This window comes from Tribolium madens, unplaced genomic scaffold (assembly GCF_015345945.1).
Source record: "Tribolium madens isolate multiple individuals breed KSU strain unplaced genomic scaffold, Tmad_KSU_1.1 Scaffold_7;HRSCAF=85;Tcas5.2_LG10, whole genome shotgun sequence".
Classification (NCBI taxonomy): Eukaryota; Metazoa; Arthropoda; class Insecta; order Coleoptera; family Tenebrionidae; genus Tribolium; species Tribolium madens.
Genome location: NW_025401050.1, coordinates 1,322,240 through 1,346,069, shown reverse-complemented (window position 1 = coordinate 1,346,069; position 23,830 = coordinate 1,322,240). Strand labels below are relative to the sequence as shown.

At 29.9% G+C, this 23,830-nt stretch overlaps 2 protein-coding genes across 8 annotated transcripts in view; one reads left to right on the top strand and one right to left on the bottom strand.

Moving 5' to 3' along the window:
- LOC123010326 overlaps window positions 1-23,830 on the top strand; it is a 54,518-nt gene that overhangs the window by 24,001 nt on the left and 6,687 nt on the right. For 6 of the 7 annotated variants that reach the window (XM_044407138.1, XM_044407137.1, XM_044407133.1 and 3 more), the window contains 3 exons: window positions 22,745-23,124; window positions 23,172-23,481; window positions 23,532-23,827. In XM_044407138.1, coding sequence (XP_044263073.1) covers window positions 22,745-23,124; window positions 23,172-23,481; window positions 23,532-23,827 — 986 coding nt within the window. Of the gene's footprint in view, window positions 1-14,530; window positions 14,700-22,744; window positions 23,125-23,171; window positions 23,482-23,531; window positions 23,828-23,830 lie in introns of all 7 variants that reach the window. The other variant, XM_044407136.1, reaches the window with a different exon arrangement.
- On the bottom strand, window positions 1,873-3,369 carry LOC123010329 (small glutamine-rich tetratricopeptide repeat-containing protein beta-like). Its single transcript, XM_044407141.1, has 6 exons — window positions 3,315-3,369; window positions 3,025-3,257; window positions 2,864-2,971; window positions 2,354-2,637; window positions 2,193-2,304; window positions 1,873-2,134 (listed from the first exon to the last, which is right to left on the bottom strand). Exons 3-6 carry the CDS (start codon window positions 2,917-2,919, stop codon window positions 1,987-1,989), a joined length of 600 nt encoding a protein of 199 aa, XP_044263076.1. The 5' UTR covers window positions 2,920-2,971; window positions 3,025-3,257; window positions 3,315-3,369; the 3' UTR covers window positions 1,873-1,986.

The window sequence follows — 23,830 nt, the reverse complement described above, 5'->3', positions numbered from 1 at the left end:
TTATTTATTATTTATTATTTATTATTTATTATTTATTATTTATTATTTATTATTTATTATTTATTTACTGCTGTTATTTCTGTATTATCATTATTTCGCACTTTGTTAAAATTTTCGTAAAATGTGGTTCTAATTTATTTCGTTTTTGCAAAATCTGAAGCTTGGCAAGAACTACATTTTGTAGACATGTATTTAAATCAGATGCACGATTTTTTGGCTTTGGAAAATTTTGGTGAAGGCCAATATTATTTTTAACTAGATTCTTGTTTCAAAAATGAGTAGGTACATAGAATCTTAACAAAATAGGTACACTGTTATCATTCCAAATATTTTGTTATCATAAAAGATTCAAAGTTTGGTTCACCAGAGATAAGTACTTTGAGGGCCTATAAAGCACCAAGGGAATTACTTAAACTCGAAACTTTGACAGTTTCACGTATTCTCAAAGGAACACAATAAAATTCAAATACAATTTGCAAGTCAAACTATTGTTTTCCAGCCAACAACAGTATTGAACTTCGATTACAATAATTCGGAATTTATTTATTCAGGAAATTTTGAGATCACTTGAAAATAAAATGAATATCACCATTTTTATCCAAACTCAACGTTAAATAAAATTGAACCAAATTACTCTCATTGTCACAAATTAACTCACTTGATGACTCATGTGTCAATTTTTCTTCACAACCATCTTTCGATTAAAATCCGACCTTCAAGTTGCAGATAGCACAACATCGTTGTAATAAGAATGTTGTCGACATGCACCGAGGGCGTTTAACGATCATAACTTTTAATTACTTTGTTGTCATGCAATTAATCTCGTGAGCGAAAAACTCACCTGATTAGTTTGGCAACGAACGTTGTTTGCGAAAAATTGGCAACGGGGCAAGGTCGTTAAATAACACAAATAAAAATACCGGACCAATTTTGGATTGGATTCGTATATGGTATGTTATTTCTCTACTTACAGACATATTTCACAGCTCTAGTAACTTTCTTTTGCGCTAAATAGAACGACAAGTGCTGTAATTTCACTCGGTGGCGCCGTATCGTGATTGTGTGGAATGTTAAGAGATACTGGAAAAGGTAATTGGAGATTGAAATTGACATTTGTCAGGAGTTGGTGACATGAGAATTGCCTGTTGCGAGCTGTTTATTGCCTTTTCGTAATCGAGGAAAAATCATGCTTGTTGATTCATATTTAATGATACAATTTTATTAAAAAAACATTGAGTATGTCTAAATTGAGAAGCTAAACTACAGGCTGTCTGAAAAGTCCCTTTGGGTAGTCCCTCTAATTCTATCTGTCAAAAATTTTTGCCATTTGACATTTTTTTAAGTCTATTGAGATTGATGATCTTGTGTATGTTTCTTTTATAATTATTTACTAATGGTACGAGAATTTTGTCAATAAAAGCCACAAATAACACTAAACTTCTCTTCTAATAGTCTGTAGCAAAAAAATATTTATTCAATCCTCTATGTTAAAATTGAATTTTATCTACTCTTTTCTTCATGTTAAAATGAAATTTTTTATCGTCTAGATGCTAAAAAATACATCCATTGTTGTATATCTGCGGTTATTAGTTGCTAACGATTTTTGACATTAGATTTCATTGTTGAATTTTACTTTGAGACATTTATAAATATCGACCAAATTGACTATAAAATTAGTGAGGATTGAATAAAATTTTTTTATTGAAAATGGACCTAAAACGATGATTTTTTTGGCATATTTTGGCAAAATTAGGTTGATTTAAGTGAGTGTCTAGCTCAGAAAAGTTCCTACTTGCACGAAAATTGGAATTGACATAAGAGAAATGTTTTCGAGTTGTTACCGAATAATTAAAGGCAGTAAATTTCATTTAATTTATTCATTATTTTTGTGTAAAATTTTAACAATTTTGATATTTAACAAAATACAATACGCGAATGTTTTTATGTTAAAAAGCAATTTTGAAATAATGAACTTGTAAGAATTTATTATTGAATCTCCCTAGAACCACCATCTCCACGTTCTCGTCTGTTAGGATCAGCTTCAGGAGCTGGTATATTGGGATTTTGATGTATCCTGAATTTGTCACCATATCTGGGTTCATGTTCTTGTAGCCATTTTGGCAAAAGCGGCTCTCTGAAGACAACAAAATATTAAATATCGAAATTAAATAAATATCGAAAAAAAGACTCACAGATTTTCTCCTGCAGGATCCACTATAACCCTTTCAACTGCAGCTACGTATTCCTCCATATTACCGAAATTAAACATATCTCTTGGTCGGTGCCGTGAAGACGGTGAATTTGCTAAAATTTCTTCTTTAACTTGCATAAAACACGAAAATTTTTATTATACCCAACGTCTCAAATAACTGCTCCCTCGCCAAATTGAGTCTGGTTTGGAAATCAATGTTCTCCTGGTCCAAGTGAACAGCTTTATCAAATGCCTTAACCGCGTCACGCCAATTTTTCAAATTAAAATGAGCCATTCCCAATACTCCATAAGCCTTACTAAATTTGGGATCAATGGTCAGGGCTTTTATGCAGTCTTGGATGGCTTCTTCGTTGTAGTTTAAATAGCAGCAGGCTAAAGCCCTTTTACACAAATATATTGGCTTTAATGGATGTAATTCTATGGCCCTGTAATCCATTACTCTGATTAAATGTTTTTATTTTTTATGATGAATTTAATTGCCGAAAACACATTTGTGACAAGTGAAAACTGATGGTTTGTCGCCTTATGTATTTTAATTTTTTTTTCAAAAATAAGTGAATTAAAAAAATAAGGTATTAGCACATTTTCAAAACTCGTTTAAGAATTGAATCTTTCGTTTTAGAAACAAACTTTAAGTTATTGTTGTATTACTTGCTGTGCATAGTACTGTTCCGCCTCTGAGAATTGTGAGTTTTGAATGGCTGCATCTCCCTTATTTTTATATAATCTTGCTGCACGAAGCTGGCCGATGTCTATCCCCTAGAAATAATAAGTGTTTAATTAGCCTAAAATAACTTTTGTCTAATTATTACTTCTTCTTGCAGACGAGCATATTCAAATAGGCCCATTTTTTGAAAATTTTTTGTGTCACAGTTTATTTCCAAAGGATTGAGTGATGACTTTCGTTCATCCGAAAGGTTATCACTTTTAATTTCGTCTTCTAGAAGGTCTACTATCTCTAAGATTATTTCTTCTTGAGAATTTGAATTGTCCATAGCGTCAAAGTAAATTTTGTCAAAAAGAAGGTTTCTAAAATTGTACAGGTCTGAAAATAGATTTTTTACTACATTATTCGGTTTTTAAATTAAAAAATTGCACTTACAAAGCGAAGAAAATTTTGACAATGTGAACTTTCAAAGAGACATTTTCAAAAATTGTTTAAATGTCAAAAGCATTGTTTACGTTGATTGCCAGATTATAGAGTGATGTTAGGAATTCTTAATACCACGGTATACAGGTTGTTTGGAAAAAACGTTAAAAGATTTGGGTAGGGGGGGGTAGTAGTGTGATTCGTCAGCTCAGGTCAGGTAATTAAAAAGTATCAATAACCTTTAAAATTATACAAAATCGATCATTGAATTGCGTGTAGCTACAAAAAATAATAGAACGAAGATGTATCAAAAATGTATTCTACAATACTCGGGGCTAAATATTGATTTGAACCTTAAATACTAAACATCTAAACAATTTGTGTGTCCAAAAAATAAAAATAATAATATAAATAAGAATGTTATCCAGACATTTTGCGGTCGTACTACTCCACTTTTGTGCACTCGTTCTTCTATAAAATATACAGGGTGAATATAAAGTATGAAACTAAGCGTTGTTTTTTTAATCATATGCCTCCCGAAAATAATAATTAATATAAATTAAAGTAATATAAAAAATATGATTGTATTTTCAGAACGAAATTTTGTTTTTTCTATCTCGGTGTCACAATGAGCATTTGATGATACTGTTTGGCTGTCACTGGCCATAGACTGTCATTTCTAAGTAAGAAATTGTTGCAGTTCAACGTGTTAAATTTAAGCAATTTTTGAGATATTTGGGTACCACATATGTCAAGTGTCAAAAATTTTAACTGTCAAATATAATAATAAAATCAGTTTAAAAAGCGTTGAATAGAGAAAATTCTGTAAAAAACGCGTGTTTTCAACACTTGTTTTTTAAAATACTATTGTTTTTGAGTTATGCGTTTTTTTTGGCAAAATTGTAATTAATGTAAAAAAAATGAAATAATTAAATATGAAGTAGATAGTTGTAATTCTTACATTATAACCTTCATGAGAAAAATAGTTTTATAGCGGGTTGCCATTTAAATAAATATAATATTTTGTATAAAACCCTATGTTTATCCTAACACTACCAAGACTATATGTAAATCTTCTCGCGTTAAACTTGAAATAATATAAAAAAAACATTTCTAAACCAAAACTTTTTTGAGCAAATAAAAAATGAGAATATTTTTTTAATGTTAAAAACGTAACTGACGACTTCTCGTCTTTAAAACTGTTAACAGCAAAAGTATTGTTTGAAAAACACTTTTAAAACACTAGAAGAACACTTTGAATTTTTAAAAAGATTAATAGATTATTTTTTGGATAAAAAACACACACTTGTTGAGACTTTTTTAATTTGTTATTTTTCAGATTTCATATTTCAAGGATAACAACGCAAGGAATCATAAAAAAATAATGAGACGTCTGCTTTGTACTGACAAAGATGAAATTATTGAATTTTTTGCAGAATAACAAAATAACTTCTATAACGAAGATGTAATAAGATGAATAATATTGAAATGTCAACTTACGTAAATAAACGATCTTAAATTGTTTTTATTACAGATAAGAATAAATATCATATATTTAGATTAATAGCAACTTTTCTTCTTTATGGCAATATAAAATTTCTTAAAACTGCGCGTTCTATTCTGACATTTTGCAGTCGTACTACTCCATTTGTATGCACTCATTCCTCCATAAAATATATAAAACCCAATGTTTATCCTAACACTACCAAGACTATATGTAAATCCTCTGGCGTTAAATTTTAAATATAGCGTAAAATCTTAAATATTTACTCTATCCAACAAAATTTAAATTGATCTAATTCTGRCTAAATAAAACTTTTTTAGTAACGCGAAACTATTTCATGAAGGTTTTTCGTTCCACTGCGCTGCTTCTACATGAATGCCGTCAAGAACGATTGTCAGCATTCAAAATTTAAGCCTCTTATATACCGTATATCCGTTTGTATCGTGAATGACACTGAAATATTCTATCCTTTGATACGTCTCGTTGCTGAGACATCAACAGAAAAAAAATACGGTGCCAACTAACAGCTTGCAAGATTGTAATTTGGTACAAAGGAATGAAAAAATAAAAAGAAATTTAATTTCAGGAGAGTGTAAATTACCTGCCTAACCTTTATTATATTCCTTTTAGTCATAGAGTTTGTGGAATTTTTCAGACAGACGCAATTTTTTAAGAGTAATAAAAAATTCAGAGCCAGTCTGAGTTTCAATTCATTTGTGAGGAACACAAGTAAGCTCTAAACCCGATTGGATCAAATACATATACCTATTCGAATAGTTTTCTTATTAAACAATAATTGCTATGACAAAAAATTGTTTGAGTCTTTTTTCTCTTCAAAGGTTAGATTTTGGGTTAAGTTTTTGGCCGTTCAGATCATGTATTCTTAAATTTATTTAGAGGAAACGACAGATATTGCAATGTTTTTTTGAAAAAATTACCAATTTGTGTCTCATGGTGTACAAAACATATAACAAACTAGCAAATTTAACAATAAATTAAAACTAAAAGAGTTAAAATGCCTACATGATAATAGTAATATGGAAATTGACAGTTGTTTTTGTTTTTTTGTTTTGTCTGAAAAAAATCTGTATTCATTTTTATGCTTAGTCTCCTATTGTAATTCGAGAGTTGACCCGACACTTAATTACGACACTTTAATTAATTAATTTGTTATATCTTTACTTCGGTAAATTTTGTGTACAAATATGATTGTTTCATGTATTAATCACTAACACATATTTATTATCTGTGTCATTAATTTGGCGAATTTGAGCCATGAAATATGTGTTAAGAAACCTTGTACAAGGATTTTCCTAATTCTAGAATACAAATGTTTAAAAAAATATTATTATAACTTTTTGTTTTCGAACGAAATTTTGAGGCTTTATTATATCTGGGTGTTTTTGGGTTGTCTATTGCAATCGAGGAGAGGTTTTATAAATTACTCCTCGAAGTTAACGAAGTGAATAAATAAATCTAATCACTATGAATGCTATGAAGGCTTTTTTATATTGTTGTGATGACATTTTTAAAAATAATAATTGTCTTGACTTTATTTTATTCGGTCATTGGATGTTATGTCAAATCTAACTGTAAAATTGTTGTTTTAATTTTTTTTTGGTATTTCTCTGGAAAAATTTGTTCCTAAAGGCCAGGTAGCCAGTTTAACACAATTTTAGTTATTTATTTATGCAGTTCGTTGAACCTACAAGTGTAGAATAAATAACATTTCAGTACTATTTTTATTATTTTCATGATTAATTACAAAAATTTGTAAACAAAATTTCACGATTTTAGCTTTTAAAACACTGATAAATATCGTCAAACTGTTTTCAATACGTAATAAGATTTGTGTTGTGTTTCTTTTTTGGCAGTTGTGTTGCTTGTTGTCACCTGGTACAATTTACCATAGCATTTTCATGCACCACGAACAATAGAGTAGGTCATACAACAAAACATTTGGACAAAATTTATAAACATGTGTATGACTCATGCGATTTATGCTTGAATAAGTCCACTAAACACAAGCCGTAAAATCCTGATGACATACTTCTTATTTTATCACCGAAAGAAAATTTAATCAAAAAATCGGACACTTTGATCTCATTTATTCCGTTCAAGCTGTCAGAAACGATCAATAATTTTAATCCTCGATTGGTTATGCAGGACATACAGCTGACCAATATGTCCACTGTGTCAAGGTGTCGCAACTTAATGAAATTCCTAATAAAGTCACTACACAAAGTAAACAATTAAGTTTTGTTTGCGAAACAACTTTAAGAAGATAATGCGGATTTCATTAGTCACTCTTCTGCCAACGTGAACTATTTTGAATTTCGACAGTAGGTGGCAAGGTTTCAATTCGTGGTCAATGTCAATGATTAAAACGCAAAACTGATTTTTGTTTAAATTTTTACCTTGAGACAGGTTGAAAAATCGTTAACTCAAATTATGGGTGATAAATGTCAACTGTTGTGTGTTAGTTTATGTTTTCTAATACCTACAAATCCCTGAAGAGATTAACTGGGTTTTGCCAGAGGCCCCACTTTTATTGTATGACAAATTGCACTCGTGAAAATTAATAGGCATAATTCTACTCTTTAGTTGTTTTGGGAAAATGTTTTTAAGTTAGTAGGAGACTGTTAACTCACTGGGTAACTGATGTGAATTTTATTATTTTGAGTCAATTTAGCAATTTCAGTATATTTGAAATGATTTCAGTGTATTAGAAAGATTTAAAAAAATATTTTTTGTAATGAAACTTTTATTTCATCGCCTTAAAATTTTTCGTCCATCTATCGCATGTCGCATAACAGCCGGCCGCGGAGTAGGGGTAAAGTGCAAGGCGCTCGGCAGAGGAGCCAAGGCCAATATGGCGGCGCCCATGGCTCGTATCAGCTGACCGTGTAGCATTTATATTCTTACTCATTCGTGCGGTATTTGTGTGTTTTGATCAGTGTATTGATGTATTGATGTGTAAAAAGTTTCACTTGCATCGTGGTTTCTTTAAACCATAGCAGTTTTTTTATTTTCAAATTCTAACATTAAACTACTTATCTAGATGAATATTCAAATTTTTTGAGTTGCTTTTAAGAATTTCCTTCATAATAAATTAATAAATAGTTCGGTTAATGGCCTGTCACGTTATGAAGGTTGCGTGAAACCAAGAAATTTGGGTACCATCAGCGACAATGAACAAAAAGTAGTATTTTTAATTCTTAGATTATAACCTTTCTCGATTTTTTTCTTATCGTAAGTTGCCATTAAAAAAATTATTAACATTTGTAGAATTAAAAAACAAAAAGAACGTCTAGAAAGTAAAACAAGTGTCTAAATAATTGTAGAAACAGAGTAGTTCTTGGGTCATTTTACGTCGTTTTCCATATTTCTCCAAGTTTTTTTTCACCGTTTCGTTTTATCAATGAACCACGTGTGTACGTCAAGACTTCCGAAACGATACCGAATCTTGCGTTGCTATGGAAACCCGCCGGAAAATCGATTTTCCCAACCTCCTCACCGTCGAGACTGATGATGGGGTTTCCCCCAACATCATCCATTACAATAAATCATCGTTTGCAGCTTCCTTGTGTCACAATGTCCACAAGAACAAATTTTTTACGTCAATCTTTTTAAGAAAAATAAAGAAAATTTTATATGGAACGAGGCGCGTCATAAAGTATGTGTCAAGACACGACGGGAACGAATGCTATGCATATTATTATTGGTATCTGCATTCTCGCATAAGAGAGACATCGAGAAATTTCATTAATTATTTTGGACGGCCGAAATTTTATTAACGGTAGATGACAATGAACCGGAAGAAAACACTATTAAACTTCGATTGCATAATGATGAAGCGATTAGACTTAAATTATCAAACACCGCACCTAAGAATAATAATAGCGATGTAATAAATGCAGGAACTGTTGCATTATGTGCGAGAATGTGGTCACAAATACATTAATAACGAACGCGCTTCAATATGCATCTTACTTATTTAATGCAGGAATAGTATATTACACAAGTTTTGCAACTACATAATAGAAATTTTGAGTATTAAAGCAAAGAACATTTTCATTACTTGAAAATGTTAGTAGTATTAGATAAGTTAGCATTATAAAAAAATATTAATTAAGCAGTGTTAAGGGAATAACTGCTATGAGAAATGTAACACCGTGTTTGTTTCTAACTACATTAAACATTTTTATTCACAATCATAAAGTAATACTTAATCAAATTAGCTTGCATGTGAAAAGTTGGAAAGTATGGCATTTCAACTTCATTTAACAATTGATATTAAATATACAGTTCAGTTTGGGAAATGGCCACTTCCCAACCTTAAAAACTGATAAGGAAGTAACTACTTTCCAACCCAAGCTGTCCTGTCATAGGTCATGTTTTTCAAAGTTTTATAATTTTTTATTGGGTTTCTGTACTTGAAAGAAAATGATTGTTAATAAAATAGTATACAAAGCTTATTGGTGGTCGTTGCTTCATCGGATCTCGGCTTATTGCTACCCGCGGCGCGTGGTCATAAAATTTCGCTTTGGTGAAGCACCTGCCACTTCGGTATGTAATCTACTATTCTAACCTTATTTTTTTAAAACATATCTAACGGATACTTTAAAAACAATACATTTTTTCAACATAGGAAATTTAGGAAAATTTAGTTTAAGAAGTAATTATATTAGACTTAATTTATATTACCTTTTAAGTTTCTTTTTAAAGTGAAACTTCTATTCCATCGCCTCAAAATTTTTCGTCCATCTATCGCATGTCACATTACAGCCGGCCGCGGACTTCGGACTCAGCAGATCAGCCAAGGCCAATATGGCGGCGCCCATGGCTTGCATCAGCTGAGCGTGTAACATTTATATTCTTACTCATTCGTGCAATTGCTATGTGGTATCTGTGTGTTTTGATCAGTGTATTGATGTGTATTGATCCAAAAAAAAGTTTCACTTGCATCGTGGTTTCTTTAAACCATAGCAGTTTTTTTGTAAGATACGTTGAGATGTTTGTTGATAAAGATAGATAGGGATAAAAACATTTTGTGACAAATTTACACTATTCTAACATTGTGTCATACGGTCGTTAAACAAAGATACATAGTAACCAATTTTTATTAGAAAAATGTGAAGAGAAAAAACAGAACAAGTGAAGGATAAATATATAGAAGGATACAATGATAACCTGTTGGCATCTTTACCCCTTTTATGTACATATTACTCATTGTGCTTAAGACTTTATTTATTTCATATTTTAGATGCATGTTTTAACCTGTTTTAAACCCTGCTCTTACTAATAAAACACAAAATTACCTTCCCAAATTAATATAAAATAAATACTATATTACATTTTTGTAGAGATATATCTAGACCTAAGAAAAGTTGTTACAGAATTTATTATTATATATTTTTTATAATTATAGTAATTGAAGCTAATTTGGCATTTCTTGTGTTTTTGTACCCTGTAAAACAAATCACTAGATCTTGTGTTATAATTATGAAATGAATTTTACGATATACAGGGGTGCTCCCCAGAGATTGTTAAAGAAATTGTATAAAAATTTCGAAGTTATGAGAGTTTAAATTTTGCACTTTGACTATTTATTTCTGTTGGAAAAATAATTCTTTTGCTACAGGCTGTTAGAAGAGGAAACAAGGAAGCTGTATCTCAAATTGTAACTCTGCTTAATGTTATTTGTGGCTTTTATTGACAAAATTTTTGTACTTATACTAAATAATTATAAAAAAAACATATACAAGATCAGCAAGATCAATAAATGTCAAATTTTTTTGCCAACATTTTTTTCATATGTCTGGTATCCTGAAATTTTTTGCTGGGGCGCGAATTCTGACACGCTGTATAATGGATTAATTTAATAATAAAATTTTCAAATGCTTTTGTGAAGTCTAAGACTGAACCTGGGACAGATTTTTTTTTTGAAACCAGTGATATTATTTTTTATAAACTGCATGTTGAACCGCTTTTACGAAAACTAAATGATTTTTTGAGAAAAGCTTGTTATGTTCAGAATATTTGACTGATTGCTCAGTTAAAATTTTTACGAAATTTTTGAAAAAAAAATTGGAATCAAAGATATGGAACGGTAATTTCCTAAAGTAATTCGATACTTTTAAAAACCATAAGCGATCACATGGCTCTTTTGAATCACGCGTTATAATTCATCTGTCTAAAATAAGAAGTGAATGCATTTTAAGGGACATTTTCCACTTAAATTAAAACAAAGGTTGGCAATATATTTCCAAGTGAGCTGACATAAGACAATAAGAACTAGAGAAAAGTTTTTGACCCCGGATTTGCTTTCTGATTTATAAACATGAAACTAAAGTTTTCGTTTCTTTGAAATTTTGCCAAATCTTCTCATTTAATTAAAGTTTCAGCGGGAATACTAATTTACTACAAGTAATACTAAAAAATTAACAAAGTTCTTGGTGAAAGTTGACACAATTTTTACAATTCATTAATTTTTGTCATGTACGACAATATTGTTCCTTCGGATCGTAATTAAATGAATGTAAATTATTTCGTGCGTGTTTGGCGTTTATAAACTTTCCGTATATTGCAAAAGGAATAGTTGATTAGATGTGCTGAAAAATCAATGGGAATTTATTCATTCAATGCCTGGAGTAAATAGTTTTATGATAATGGAAGTGTGTTTGTAGCCATTTGGTCGCCAAAATAGCTTTTGTTATTCAATCACAAATCATTTTATGTAAAGGTCGGTGTAAATTCGCGATGACAGAATAGTAGGTGTGATACGAACATCCATAATTTTCTCATTTCACCACGATAAATAATGGCATAGTTAGTGTGTTGATAAAAATCACTGTAACTGTTCAACTTGCATAACTTGAATGTTTGTCGTAAACTTAACAAATAAAAAAGAAACTCTTCAATGTTAACAGTTTCAAGCTGAGAATTTAATAATTTAGATAGTGGTGTGTGTATATCCATACACGCAGGATGTTAGGGTTATAAACAGAAAATTATCGGAATATTTTATTATAACTTGGTGTTCGATAACATTTACTACGGTTTTTATGGGGTTAGGTAATCGGATGTTAAGTTTATTATGTTTTATTTTTAGTTTTTTTACAACCGTGAAAATTATAAATTTGGTCTGTTTTTTTTGAATTGTTTAATAATTTTCAAACTATATTTCAAACAAAGACGACAAACTGGACCACAATTTGGCGTTTTTTATGATGTAACAAACTCTTTTTTTTAATAGCTAATTACTAATTTAATAGACTTGTTCGTTAAATAATTCCATACCATAAAAATTCGAATCAATTTATTCAAGCTAGAGCTATTTAATTAAAAATTGTTTTATAATCGATAAACCATGAAATAGTCGTAATTCATTCGTAGGATAATATACTTGAACTAAGTTTTCGGCAGTGCAAAATGTAACCAAAATTTTCAACAGTGACTGAAAATTAGCATTCTGTGTTTTTGATTTTAAAATTTTATTTGTAGTTTATTTGCAAGTGGAATTTTATTCTTTATGATACAACACTTTAGACTGTTTTTTAATTTTTTTTTGAATACGATAAACTGTTGTTTATTCTACTCTTAATAAATATTATTAATCTTATAAATATTATAAGTCGTAGGAAAGCAATCTTAACAATTACATTTTTCTGATAAGACACAAGTCTAATTAATTTTTATTTTCTCATCTTACATCGAAGATATAATTATTTTCAAAATGGCGGTATTTCGGTTATACCGACATTGACTTTGTTATTTTAAATGGAAAATTATGTTTTTCATTGCGTTTTTTGGATTTTGGATTACTTGGGTAACTCTAGGAGACTTTTTATTGGCTTTCTGTATACCCAAGCTTAGCCATTTTTGAAATATTTACTCTTTTTGAAAATTTTTGTATTTCTTACTAAATATCAATAACTGTCAAATTATTTTGAAATCATGTATGAACATTTGAAAAAAAAGGGTTAGTGGTTTTCCTTGGTGTATTCAAAAAATTGGGGGTCTAATCTTTCTCTTTCAAATGCCTAGATACGATTTTATAATACGAAAATAAAAATGACAAAGTTATCAATTTCTGAAGAGGAAGATGCAATTACAAAAATTTTCAAAAAAACTTAAACTTGGGTTTAAGTAAGCTAAAAAGTCCTCGTATAATAACTCGAGTAATTCAAAAACAGAAAAAAGAAAAACCGTTCATAGTACATTTTATCTGTAGTAATATCATAAGTGTTAAAATTTTGTCGGCAAAATTTTCAGATTGTACGAGAGTTTGTTGCATAGCAATTTATCGAGTGACATTGTTAGAAAAACCTCGAGTCGCAGACGAGAGGTTTTTGAACAATGTCACGAGCTAAATTGGCAACAAAAACTCGAGTAAGTCAATCGAAAAATTAATTTTGCCAGACCAAATTTTACCACGAATGGTATTCGGAGGACTATTTCATGAATAAAACTACACATTCAAGTCTACAACTATTTATTCTAAATATTAAATGTACAATTATTGTAAACAATTTTGCTGGAAATGTCGTTATTTTCACTTCTGACAGACGTTTCATGAGTTTTTGATTGTATTGCTAATGAGGTACCTCGTAAGCTCTCTAAACGCCCAGTCTTGTAAAATTTCTGCTAGATCTATTGGAGTATCGGCAGTAACCTCATAATTTCTTTCTTCGCAGAACTGAGAGAATTGCTTCCATATACAAGCCTTCGTCTTGATCTGTTTTGGAGAACACTTATTGAACTTGCAAGTGTAATGTCCCAAATCACGTGTTTTCATTCATTTTTCAAATTAAATGAAATAACGGTCAAAATATTTAAAACGACAGAAGTTGTTTAGACTGTTACCATGGTGTAAAATTTTATCACTTGAAAACTGGCTTGGTTTCGATTTTGTTCGTAAATATCCTTCACTCATTGGCTCTAAATATGAGGTGAAGGCGATAAAATTTTGCTTTCATCAATTTTACCGATTGAAATTTTTTACTCATTGTTGAATGACGAGATGCTATTGGCCGAAATGTAAATGAATGAAATAGTCAAGAATAAGTTTTTTGTTTTTGTGTTCTGCAAAATTTTTATTTTTTTTTTGAAATGATAACACTACAAAATAATTTTTTTTCATAAGGCTATGATCTAAGGATTACAGCTATCTACTTTATATTCAATTTTTATCAAAAAACTTTTTCACATTAGTTGTTTTTTTGACAAAAAAATCGCATATTTCAAAAACAAAACAAAATTTCATTCACAAAACATTTTTATAGCACGGTAATTTTTATTTATTATTAATTTCTGGAAGCAAAATATTCAGAAAGAAGCGCTTGGGTCCATTCTTTTTATTCACTCTGTATACCTTTGTAAATTTGGAATGCTAAATAAATTCCAAAATTTTATACTTCTTATTGGATCCTTTTGATATGAGAATGATGAACACATGAAAAATTTTATGTTTATTTACATTTTACTGACCCCATTACGCATGTATAAATTGTTGAGGTTTTCAAGAGGGATTATTGTTAAAGACTAACTATTTAATTACATATTTAAACATTGCAATGATTTCAACTTTTGTTCATTCTTCCCACAAAAAACTAATGAAACCAGACTTGGGTAATCTATCCTATGAATAAAACCAGTAATTATAACATCACCTGGTGATGGGCGTGTTAACTAATCCAACGTAAATAATTATCAATCACAGTGAAGCAGTCGACTTGTCTAACAAACAACTTGGTGTACTAAAAATGAACTTGTATTGAGTGTCTCGACAACTATGCTCCTAGTACTTCATCATAAAGGTGGCCCCCTTCATGGGGGGAAACCTTGTCATGTTGGATTTATCCCCGATAATTATCGACGATTTTTTAAAGGTATGTTAATGCATGTTGCAGTCAAGTTGCTGTAATTATGCTTCTTTGCACTGGAGAAGGAAAGCAATTTTGTAGACTATTGATCTAGACTCGTAGCACATTTTCTTCTTATCGTTTATCTTGATTGTTTAACTCGAAGCAGGTCATTGTTGTTTTCATTAAGTGTGTGGGTAAGTGAGAACTCCCACGATAATTTTACGCCCAAAATTAATTTGTGGTGCATCAGGAGAGAGTTTTTAACAGATGGATGTTTGCCAAATATTGATCTAAAAAACTGCGTTTCCGGGTCGTGACTTAAATTTTGCACACAGTGAGTCACTTTTGCCAAAAAGCAAGAGAATGAATTTATGTCATGTGTAAGGGCACTTGTGGGAGATTACCAAGTTTTTGAGAGGAAAATGGTTTTAACTTTTTGTTACTTAGTGGCGTGTTTATCTTTCATTCTGTTATTTTTGCTCTTAGATTTGTAGCAAGTTTATGGTAAATTAGCACGCTTTTTTATTTATATAAACTTACAAAAATAACGCTTTTATACCGTGTTTCTGATAAGATTTGATTGTTCAAGTTTTGTTAATCTTTTATAAAAAATGTCATTTTGGTATTATTTTATACATAAGATTTTTTTAGCACAATTAAAATGTGAAAATTTTCAATCACCTTTTGGACATTCCAAGACTAAAAATTATTCCGATTACGGCGTGAATGACGAACGACTTTTCAGTTAATTTAAGGGGTTTGTCTAATTGTCTAAACATTTTTTTTTAATAATAAATAAAACGAATATTGCACTGAAGTTGATTTATCAGTAACAGATGTTTTATTATACATTTTATATTATAATTGAAACAATCTATTTTATCATTGTTTAAAATAACCATAAGGTAGCGCTCATATGCATATAAATGGCATGTTTGACTACTCTTGGACATTTTAACTACCGTCGTTTGTAAATTATAACAGAAGTTCTTTACTGACATTTTTACATTAGTAAACATAAATTTCTGAATACTATAAAACTAATTTCATAGTCCATTTAAGAGATCTTAGAAAAATATTCAATTAAAACAACAATTTGCATACAAGCATAATCTCGTGTTTTTATTACTTACTCCAATTAAATACATACAATTAAATTTAATCGATCTATTTACGTATAAAATTAGCATTTCCAAGGTGATCTTCAACTTAACTGGGGTAGATTTTTTCTTAATTATTTTAATAAGACTAATGATCACAACAATGTGTTCTTATTTGGGATCATTTCACATGCGATTCGTAGTCGTCAGTCCTAATGAGTTCACTCAGGTAGAAATGACTACCTACGTTCATGACAACCAGTTTTCGAAAAAACTCCAAAAATTGATTTTATTGTAAACAAACAAACTAATTAAAATTTATGGTAAACAGAAGGTTTTTCAGTTTTACGGAACCGAAAAAAGGGAAACTTATTATAGATGCAATTCGACACGTATTTTTCCAAACGGAATTCAACCATAAAATACAAACTAATTGTACATCGAAGTGTGAAATGGACGTGGCGAAAGAAATCAATTTTATGTAATATTACATATTTGCAGAAATCACAAATTGAAATTAATCAGAAGTTATTAAACCAATTTTTTAATTTTAGTTTTATAGAGATTGTAATAATTATAAATCATCAGTGTTTATTGTTTTTTATGTTTAGAAAGCAGAATAGTGCGGAAGTTCATTTTTAATAAACATGCTTGGTTAATCCTGATTTAATGAACCATGGTGTGGAGAAATATGTCAATTTACTAAAAAAAAATAGTACATAATACAAAACGGCCCAACTTTTTAAATTTTCCACTTTAATTTGGTTTAACTTGCTTTATCCATTTTGAAATATACAGGCTCTTTTAAAACTTAAACCGACAACAAACAAAAAACTTAAAATGTGTGCAAACTTCGTTTTATCCTCGGTTTTATTACAACTTTTCTCTCTTTTTTTTATTGCATTTTTATTTTTCAAAGACTACACTTATGTTAAAACGTAAATGTTAAATTTTTAAAATAAGCTGTGGAACACCTGCATTTTGTTCCAAAATTTGTGTTTTTTATATACATTTTTTCACTGGTTATACCAATAGTTATGTAATTTGATGTAATTTCAAAAAAATTAATTAAATGATAATTTCTTATGGTTGACATATTTAAAGTTTTTAGTTTCTGTTTTCTTTCTAAACTCTTGAAAGATTTTAAATACGGATTTGAAATTATAATAGTTCTGAATTTTAATTTTAAATTTTACTAGATGAGATGCGAATTCACTAATAAACATTACACGCGTTGTAAACCAATTACAGAGATATGTCGAATTAAATTCAATTTTATTTCTAATCACTAAAGGAATATGCCGATATTTAACCTTTTGGAGGTCGAGAAGTTTGTCATTACATCCCTTGGTCGGGAAGTAATTTATGTAAGATTACCAGAGTTACAAGCTCCCCAAAAATGTTAATAACGCACTTTGTTTGCATAACAACTACGTCAATTCATCAATTTTTACAATTTTTGTGTTTGTGAATAAAAGAGTATACAAAGCTCAGTGGGAATGTTAAAAATGTCTAACTTCTTCTAACTAACGAGAATAACAAAGACGAGGCTTATTTATGTCTAGTAATAGATGTTTCTTCGTAGAGACGTTGTTGCCAACATTTGAAATAAGAAAGTACTAAGTCAGAAGCACAAGTTAAATTACAAATTCTCTATTTCTTATTTGGATCCTCTTGGTATGGAAACGATGAACACAAATACAATTTAACCCGACAGATCAAACTTTAATTTCTAACACTGTGTTTGTGTTCATACAAATTCTCTATCAAAATGTATTCAATTCGTGTAATAATTAATATTTCATAAACACAAAATATAAAAGACTTTTCACATACTTGGTTGTTAATATTCTGCTCAAATTTTAGACACGTTTTTTGCTTTTTATATCTGAAGAAAATGGAAATGTATCATTGAAACGTTATATTATACTGAAGTTTTTAACTAGACTTTATTTTTCCCAGAACCTTTTTCTTATCAATCACAGTCTAAGAAATTAGAACTTTTTAAAGGATTTGCATATCAATGCATATTTGGCATATATTGTAGCATATTTCTTAATATCTTGTGCATATTTTTGTGAAAATACGTGCATATATGCGCATATTTTACGAATTTATTGTGCATATAATCTGAGCCTTACTGATGAAATAGACTGTCACGACATATTTTGTAGCTCGATTATAATATACTATTTCTATTTGTACATAATTTGCTTTTACTACTCTTGTTACGTAATATATTTTTTTAATTGTCTCAAAAAAAGTACGCATCATAATTTTCACAGCTTGCAAGTAGCTAAACTTTAGTTTTTTGTGTAAATTTATAGTTTTTATTTAACAAATTCAATTATTTAACAAAGAAGATTGTTAATAAATACAAAGCGAGATAAATGGGCTGCGAAATTTTTTATGTTTATATGTTCGTGTGTAACATGTGTTAGATAATTGTTTGCGTTGTAGTCTTAGCTGGGGTGTAATGCATTAGTTAATTTTTCTCTCTTTATTAAAAAGTACGTTCCTGGAAAATTACAATTGCGGTCTGAATGATTAAATTTTTAGTTTACATTTTGACAATTGAAGCTTTTTTAAATGCGACTTAGAAATTTTAGATATTAAAAAATATTAAAACATACAAGTATTATAAGAGTGAAATAAGGGATGAAAAAATTGAAAAATAAGTCAACTGTGAACTGAAATTTTTAAAATGAAATAAAATATGAATTTTATTATTTTATATTTTGAAAGTGTGCAATTTTTTGAAGATTTTAATTTCTGTGTGATATAGTGATAACAACTTTAAAAGAAAAACAATTTTTTGAACTAAACATAACAATAAATTTTGGAAAAAAATTCTTCTAATTAGATAAATTATTTACATAAATAAGTGCATTTGTAATCTCTACTTATGTGTGTATCGTATTGTGTAGAAGTTATTTTATTAATTAACAAACAAATGAAGATGTTGATGAAATATAATTAAAATGTTTGCATGTATGTTTCAGATGAGGTAACAAGCTTCAATTAATTTACCTCGTCATTAATAAAATATCGCATTTTTAAATTAAAAATCTATTATTTTATTTTCTAGAAAGTTTGAATAGGAAACTATTTCCTGCATGAAATGTCGATTTAATCCGATTTATCGGAAGTTCGATTTGACACCACTTCCTGATCAACTCGATTCGATAAAACCGGAGCAAATTTATTACCCGATTTTTTGATTCTATTATTCCGATTTTTGTATGAAAACATAAATTATTATGGCAATCCGATTTGTACCTAAAAAAATTGCTGTTTATGTAAAAGTTGCTCAAGTATGTTGTGTACTTTCCCTCGTTAACTTCATATTTAATATTAAGCAGATTAGATATGACATTACTTAACTTTCTGGTGGATAATTGGAGTCACTGGTTACGCTGATAATTAATTTATTATTAAAGTGAAAAAAGTAATGTTTTCTCACGTTTTAATTACAAGTCGCTGACATTTAAATTTGCAATTTTGTATGGCAGTCTAAGCTATAATTAGCAACATCAATGTAGCTCATTGTTTTGGCATTTTAGTAAACTGTCAGTCATTTTGTATGGTTTTGTCCTTAGAACAGGTCGTTTTGTTGCTTTGACAAAACTTAACAATGAGCTGCTTACACCAAGACTTATTTTGGCTGACAATTCACAAAAGAATGAATGGATTTAAAAAAATTTATTATATCTATCTTTATATAATATCACAAAATTAATTCATAAAATGTGTACTAATATTTCAGGTGTTAAAACTATGAATTACATTTTCATTGATGTTGCGTTTCCACCAAGTTTATTCATTTGCATCGAGTTACCATGAGAGTATTCTGAATTTATCCTTTCAATAATAATATTTAGAAATGTAGACAAAGCTCCCTTTAGTATGTAACTTCTAAATTAAACTAATGTTTTGCATAGACAAAAGCACGAAAACTTGACACATGTTAAAGACATTAAAATTTAGTAAATTTGATCACTAATTTTTTTGTAATGTTAAAACCGATCAATAAAAACATCAAGTCATCGTTGTGGTTACTGTAGGTGTTAAATATTCCGAATAAAATCATGTTGGTGTTTCTCCTCCTTTGTCTTGCTATTTAAAATCATTTTTAACAACACTTTAATCAGAGATTTGCATTGCTACTCTGACAAGAAGTGTCAGTTGTATAGTAAATGCAAGCAACAGTCGTTCAAGAGGATGACGAAGCGTTCAATGAACGTTAGTATCGACCATGAAATTAACATTTTCATCCATTAAGTAATTAGGACTAATATTTTTAGAGGTTTCATACCCACTAGACTGTTGTGTGTCTACATATTTTTACGATGGTTTCACGCAACCCACACAAGAGGACGTTTTTGTTAAGCGCCGAGGACGAATTCATTGGAAATTGAAACCGTTTCTCAAACGATTTTTATACAAAAACGTTTTTTATAAAAAAAAGAACTGAATGTCGTATTTTATTTTTAATTTATTTAATAGATTTTTGTGACTTAAAACATAATATACCCAAAGAATATGACAAAACAATTTCGGTAATTAAAGCTCAATAATGGAAGAATTTTTTTATTTTATTTTTTCATATCCGAATTATACATACATGGTGATTCAAAAATGTCGGACCTCTCGAATGGCGATAGAAGACTTTCAAGTAAACATAAAAATGAAATCACATTTTTGTTTCTAGTTTTTTTTTTGAAAAAAAAAACAAATGTCAATTTTCATTTTATCATTGTCAGCATCTTTGTTTTTTGTTTCCGATGTTGTTAGATTTAATTTATACAGGGTGCGCCAGAACTCGCGCCCCAGAGATAAATGCCTACAAGGTAAGATACCACGAACATTGAAAAAATGTTAAATTTTTTTTTATCTATAAATATTTCGAAGTTATGAGGGTTTAAAGTTTGCACTTTGACTCTTATTTATTTCTGTTGGAAAAATAATTATTCAAGTTTTTTTGCTATAGGCTATTAAAAGAGAAAACAAGGAAGCTGTATGCTAAACTTTGTTCAATGTTATTTGTGGCTTTTATTGGCAAAATTTTTGTCCCTTTACTAAATAATTGTAAAAAAAACATATACAAGATCATCAGTATCCTAAAATAGATATAAAAAATGACAAATGTCAAAAAATATATGTCAAAATTTTTTGACAGATAGACTTTTTTAAACATTTTTTTCATGTTCCTGGTATCTTATCTTACTTGAAAATTTTCTCTGGGGCGCGAGTTCTGGCCACTCTGTATTTTTACAATTTGCTAGTTTGTTACATGTTTTTTATACCATAAGACACGAATTAATGATTTTTTTCAACAGGTCATTCTTACAAGATTTGCCGTTTCCGTTAACTAAATTCAAGATTACATAATCGGAACAAAAAACTTAATCTAAAATCTAATCTTTTAGCTCGTGAAAAATGACTTAAACATTTTTTTGTCATGAGAACTTTTAACTCAGGTAGACGTCCTTTATGACCACCCAAGTGATGGTCTGACACTTTTGAATCACCCTGTATACGTAACAGTTTTGTCCATGGGCTCAAATGTGAAGAGACGACTGTCTATACTTTAATAAAATCTTATTAAAAGCATCTTCTCAATTATCCATTTATAGGGAATTGTGCCCAAATTTATTTCTGCCATCACAGCCAGTAGTTACACGCTGGGGAACTATTTTTATTTTATTTTATTTTTATTTAATAAAGCACATTTACCTGAAGAAACAGAAAGTATTAAACAGTGTAAATCTTTTTCAAAAAAAGATCTACATTTAATACAAAATGAAAAAATAAAATTACTGCAGTTGTTACGAGAAATCCGGATTATAAATTATTAAAAGAAAAAAGTGAATAATTTTTCAAACAAGAAATCATACAGGCCCTAGATTGTTAAAATTGTGCATTAATAAAAAAAAGAGAACAATAGTATTTCTAAAATGATTTTTATTAAAATGGTAAATCTAAAATCTGGCAGGAAAAACCAAGTTGGGTTGATTTTCTTTGCCATATTGCTATAATCTGAGTTCATTTGGTGGATTCTCTAGAATAACATATTTTAATTGTGTAGGTGTAAGTTTGTTCTCGGAAATTTGTCATTAGAATTGAAAATTAGTTGCCTACTAAAAAAGATAAATCGATATAAAATGCAAACAGGAATGTATGAAACAACAATATTTGAGTTTTTGTAATCTTTTTCTAAAGTGTTACATTATTATAACAATAAATTGAATTCTTATAGTATCCAAACAAAAGTCCTCTTTAAAAAGAATAAGTATAGAAAGTAAGTACACGTATTCAAAAGTATTGATAAAATAAAATGTTTAATATTTTTAGTCAAATTAGTTGAAATCAAGACATTTGTATTCCATAAAAATGAATATTTAATTTGTTTTTGTATGTTACAAATGACATATGAATGATGGATAGCAAAACAGTAGCACTTTTATTTCATTTTCATTTGTTTTTCTCCTAAAGAAAACGATTAATCTTAATTGATTTATATCATTGTTTTCTTTTTCGTACTTTTTCTATTAAAGTACAAGTGTTACAAGATTTTTTGTTTTGTCGATGCGGGAAACATTGCAAGTTTAACTAAATTTAAAATTATTGTAGAGTTATTATAAACAAATTATTAAAAAATGAAAATATTCTGTTGCATAATTTTTAAAACCATGCGTTTTGTTATTTGATAATTAAGAGTATAAAAAATCCCATCCAGTTCCACTTGTTGCTTCAAAACCCGAAATTATTTATTAATTAGGATTCGTATCTACTTAAGTAATCCCCCGAAGACAAATTGCACGTGTATCTGCGGTTAAATTAAAGTAATAGCTATAAATTGGCAATAATAAGACAATTTGTTGGCCATGTTGTTGAAATAAATCTCTCTCGACCGCCTTAGCGTCTCCACTTGAATAATTTTTAAGGAAAATTTTTATTTTGTTTCAGGCAAGACAATGAACGAGGTGGGGAGTCTGGGTGTTAGAGGGCTTGCTGTGAGCCCAGACTCTGACTGCAACAGCAACCACCATGGCTCAGCAAGTTACCTCAGCAATACGTCTTCCCAAGATATAGATTTCATTCAAGACAACTCTGATTATCAGTGGTTTCTAGACTATGGCTACCGAGATGGAGGAACCAACCATCATACGAGTATTCTGTCACTTCCGGAGTCATACGAGGCCAATGATATGAATTATTATGACGCTTTGGCGAAGAATATGGACGCGAATTTGGCAGAGGCCGATATGGAGAGTTTCAGGACGGAGGATATTCACGCACTTTTGACTAATCTGCCGCCCATGTGCACCGACCATTTAAGTCAAGAAGTAAGAAAATGTGAAACAAAATCACATTTTTTACATTTTTTTTCTAGAACAATCGTCAAGGCGAAAGCTACGCAAGTGTCTCAGGTTCAATGATGGCAAAATTCGACTTTGACAGTTCTTTAAGTCCTCACAGTAGTTCACATGGCGAAGATTCGGCAAACTCAACATCAATGTCCATTTACAAATCAGAACTTCTCTTCAGTCCCGTCAAAGAAACACCAATGCCTGGCGCTAATTTTAGTGTTGACTCTCTTGATTGTGACATGATGTTGACTTGTCAAGCCAACAAAGACAACTATACCATTGCATTCGAGGGCTCTGTCATGTATTCGGAAGATAGTGACTACCACGATACTGGTATAATCACCACAATTACCTTATCACACGTAAACAAATTTGTTTTGTAGATAAAAGCGAGAATTCCGGTATCGGAAGCACTCATTGGTCCAAGAAACCAACAAACAACTGCAAATTGACCGAAGCTTCAATGACTCAGTCCGATTCGGGTAGTTTTACCACTTGGAGCAAGTTGAAGAAGAGGAGCAGTGATAACCAGCTCCGGAGACATCCTTCGGGTAACAATAACAACTCAGGAGACGAAACTAGTCATTTGGGATTAACTGAAAACTCGATCAAGAGTCAAAGTATGCCCAATTTGTACAAAAAGAAGTTGAGTTACCTCAAAAACCACAATTTTATCTCGGTA

What these genes read in the sequence shown, in the direction of transcription:
- LOC123010329 (XM_044407141.1), bottom strand. Translation starts at nt 2,919, where the DNA reads ATGCAGCCATTCAAAACTCACAATTCTCAGAGGCGGAACAGTACTATG. An exon ending in GCAGTTATTTGAGACGTTGG is followed by an intron (nt 2,305 to 2,353) that starts GTATAATAAAAA and finishes AAGAAATTTTAG; the next exon opens with CAAATTCACCGTCTTCACGG. An exon ending in GATCCTGCAGGAGAAAATCT is followed by an intron (nt 2,135 to 2,192) that starts GTGAGTCTTTTT and finishes TGTTGTCTTCAG; the next exon opens with AGAGCCGCTTTTGCCAAAAT.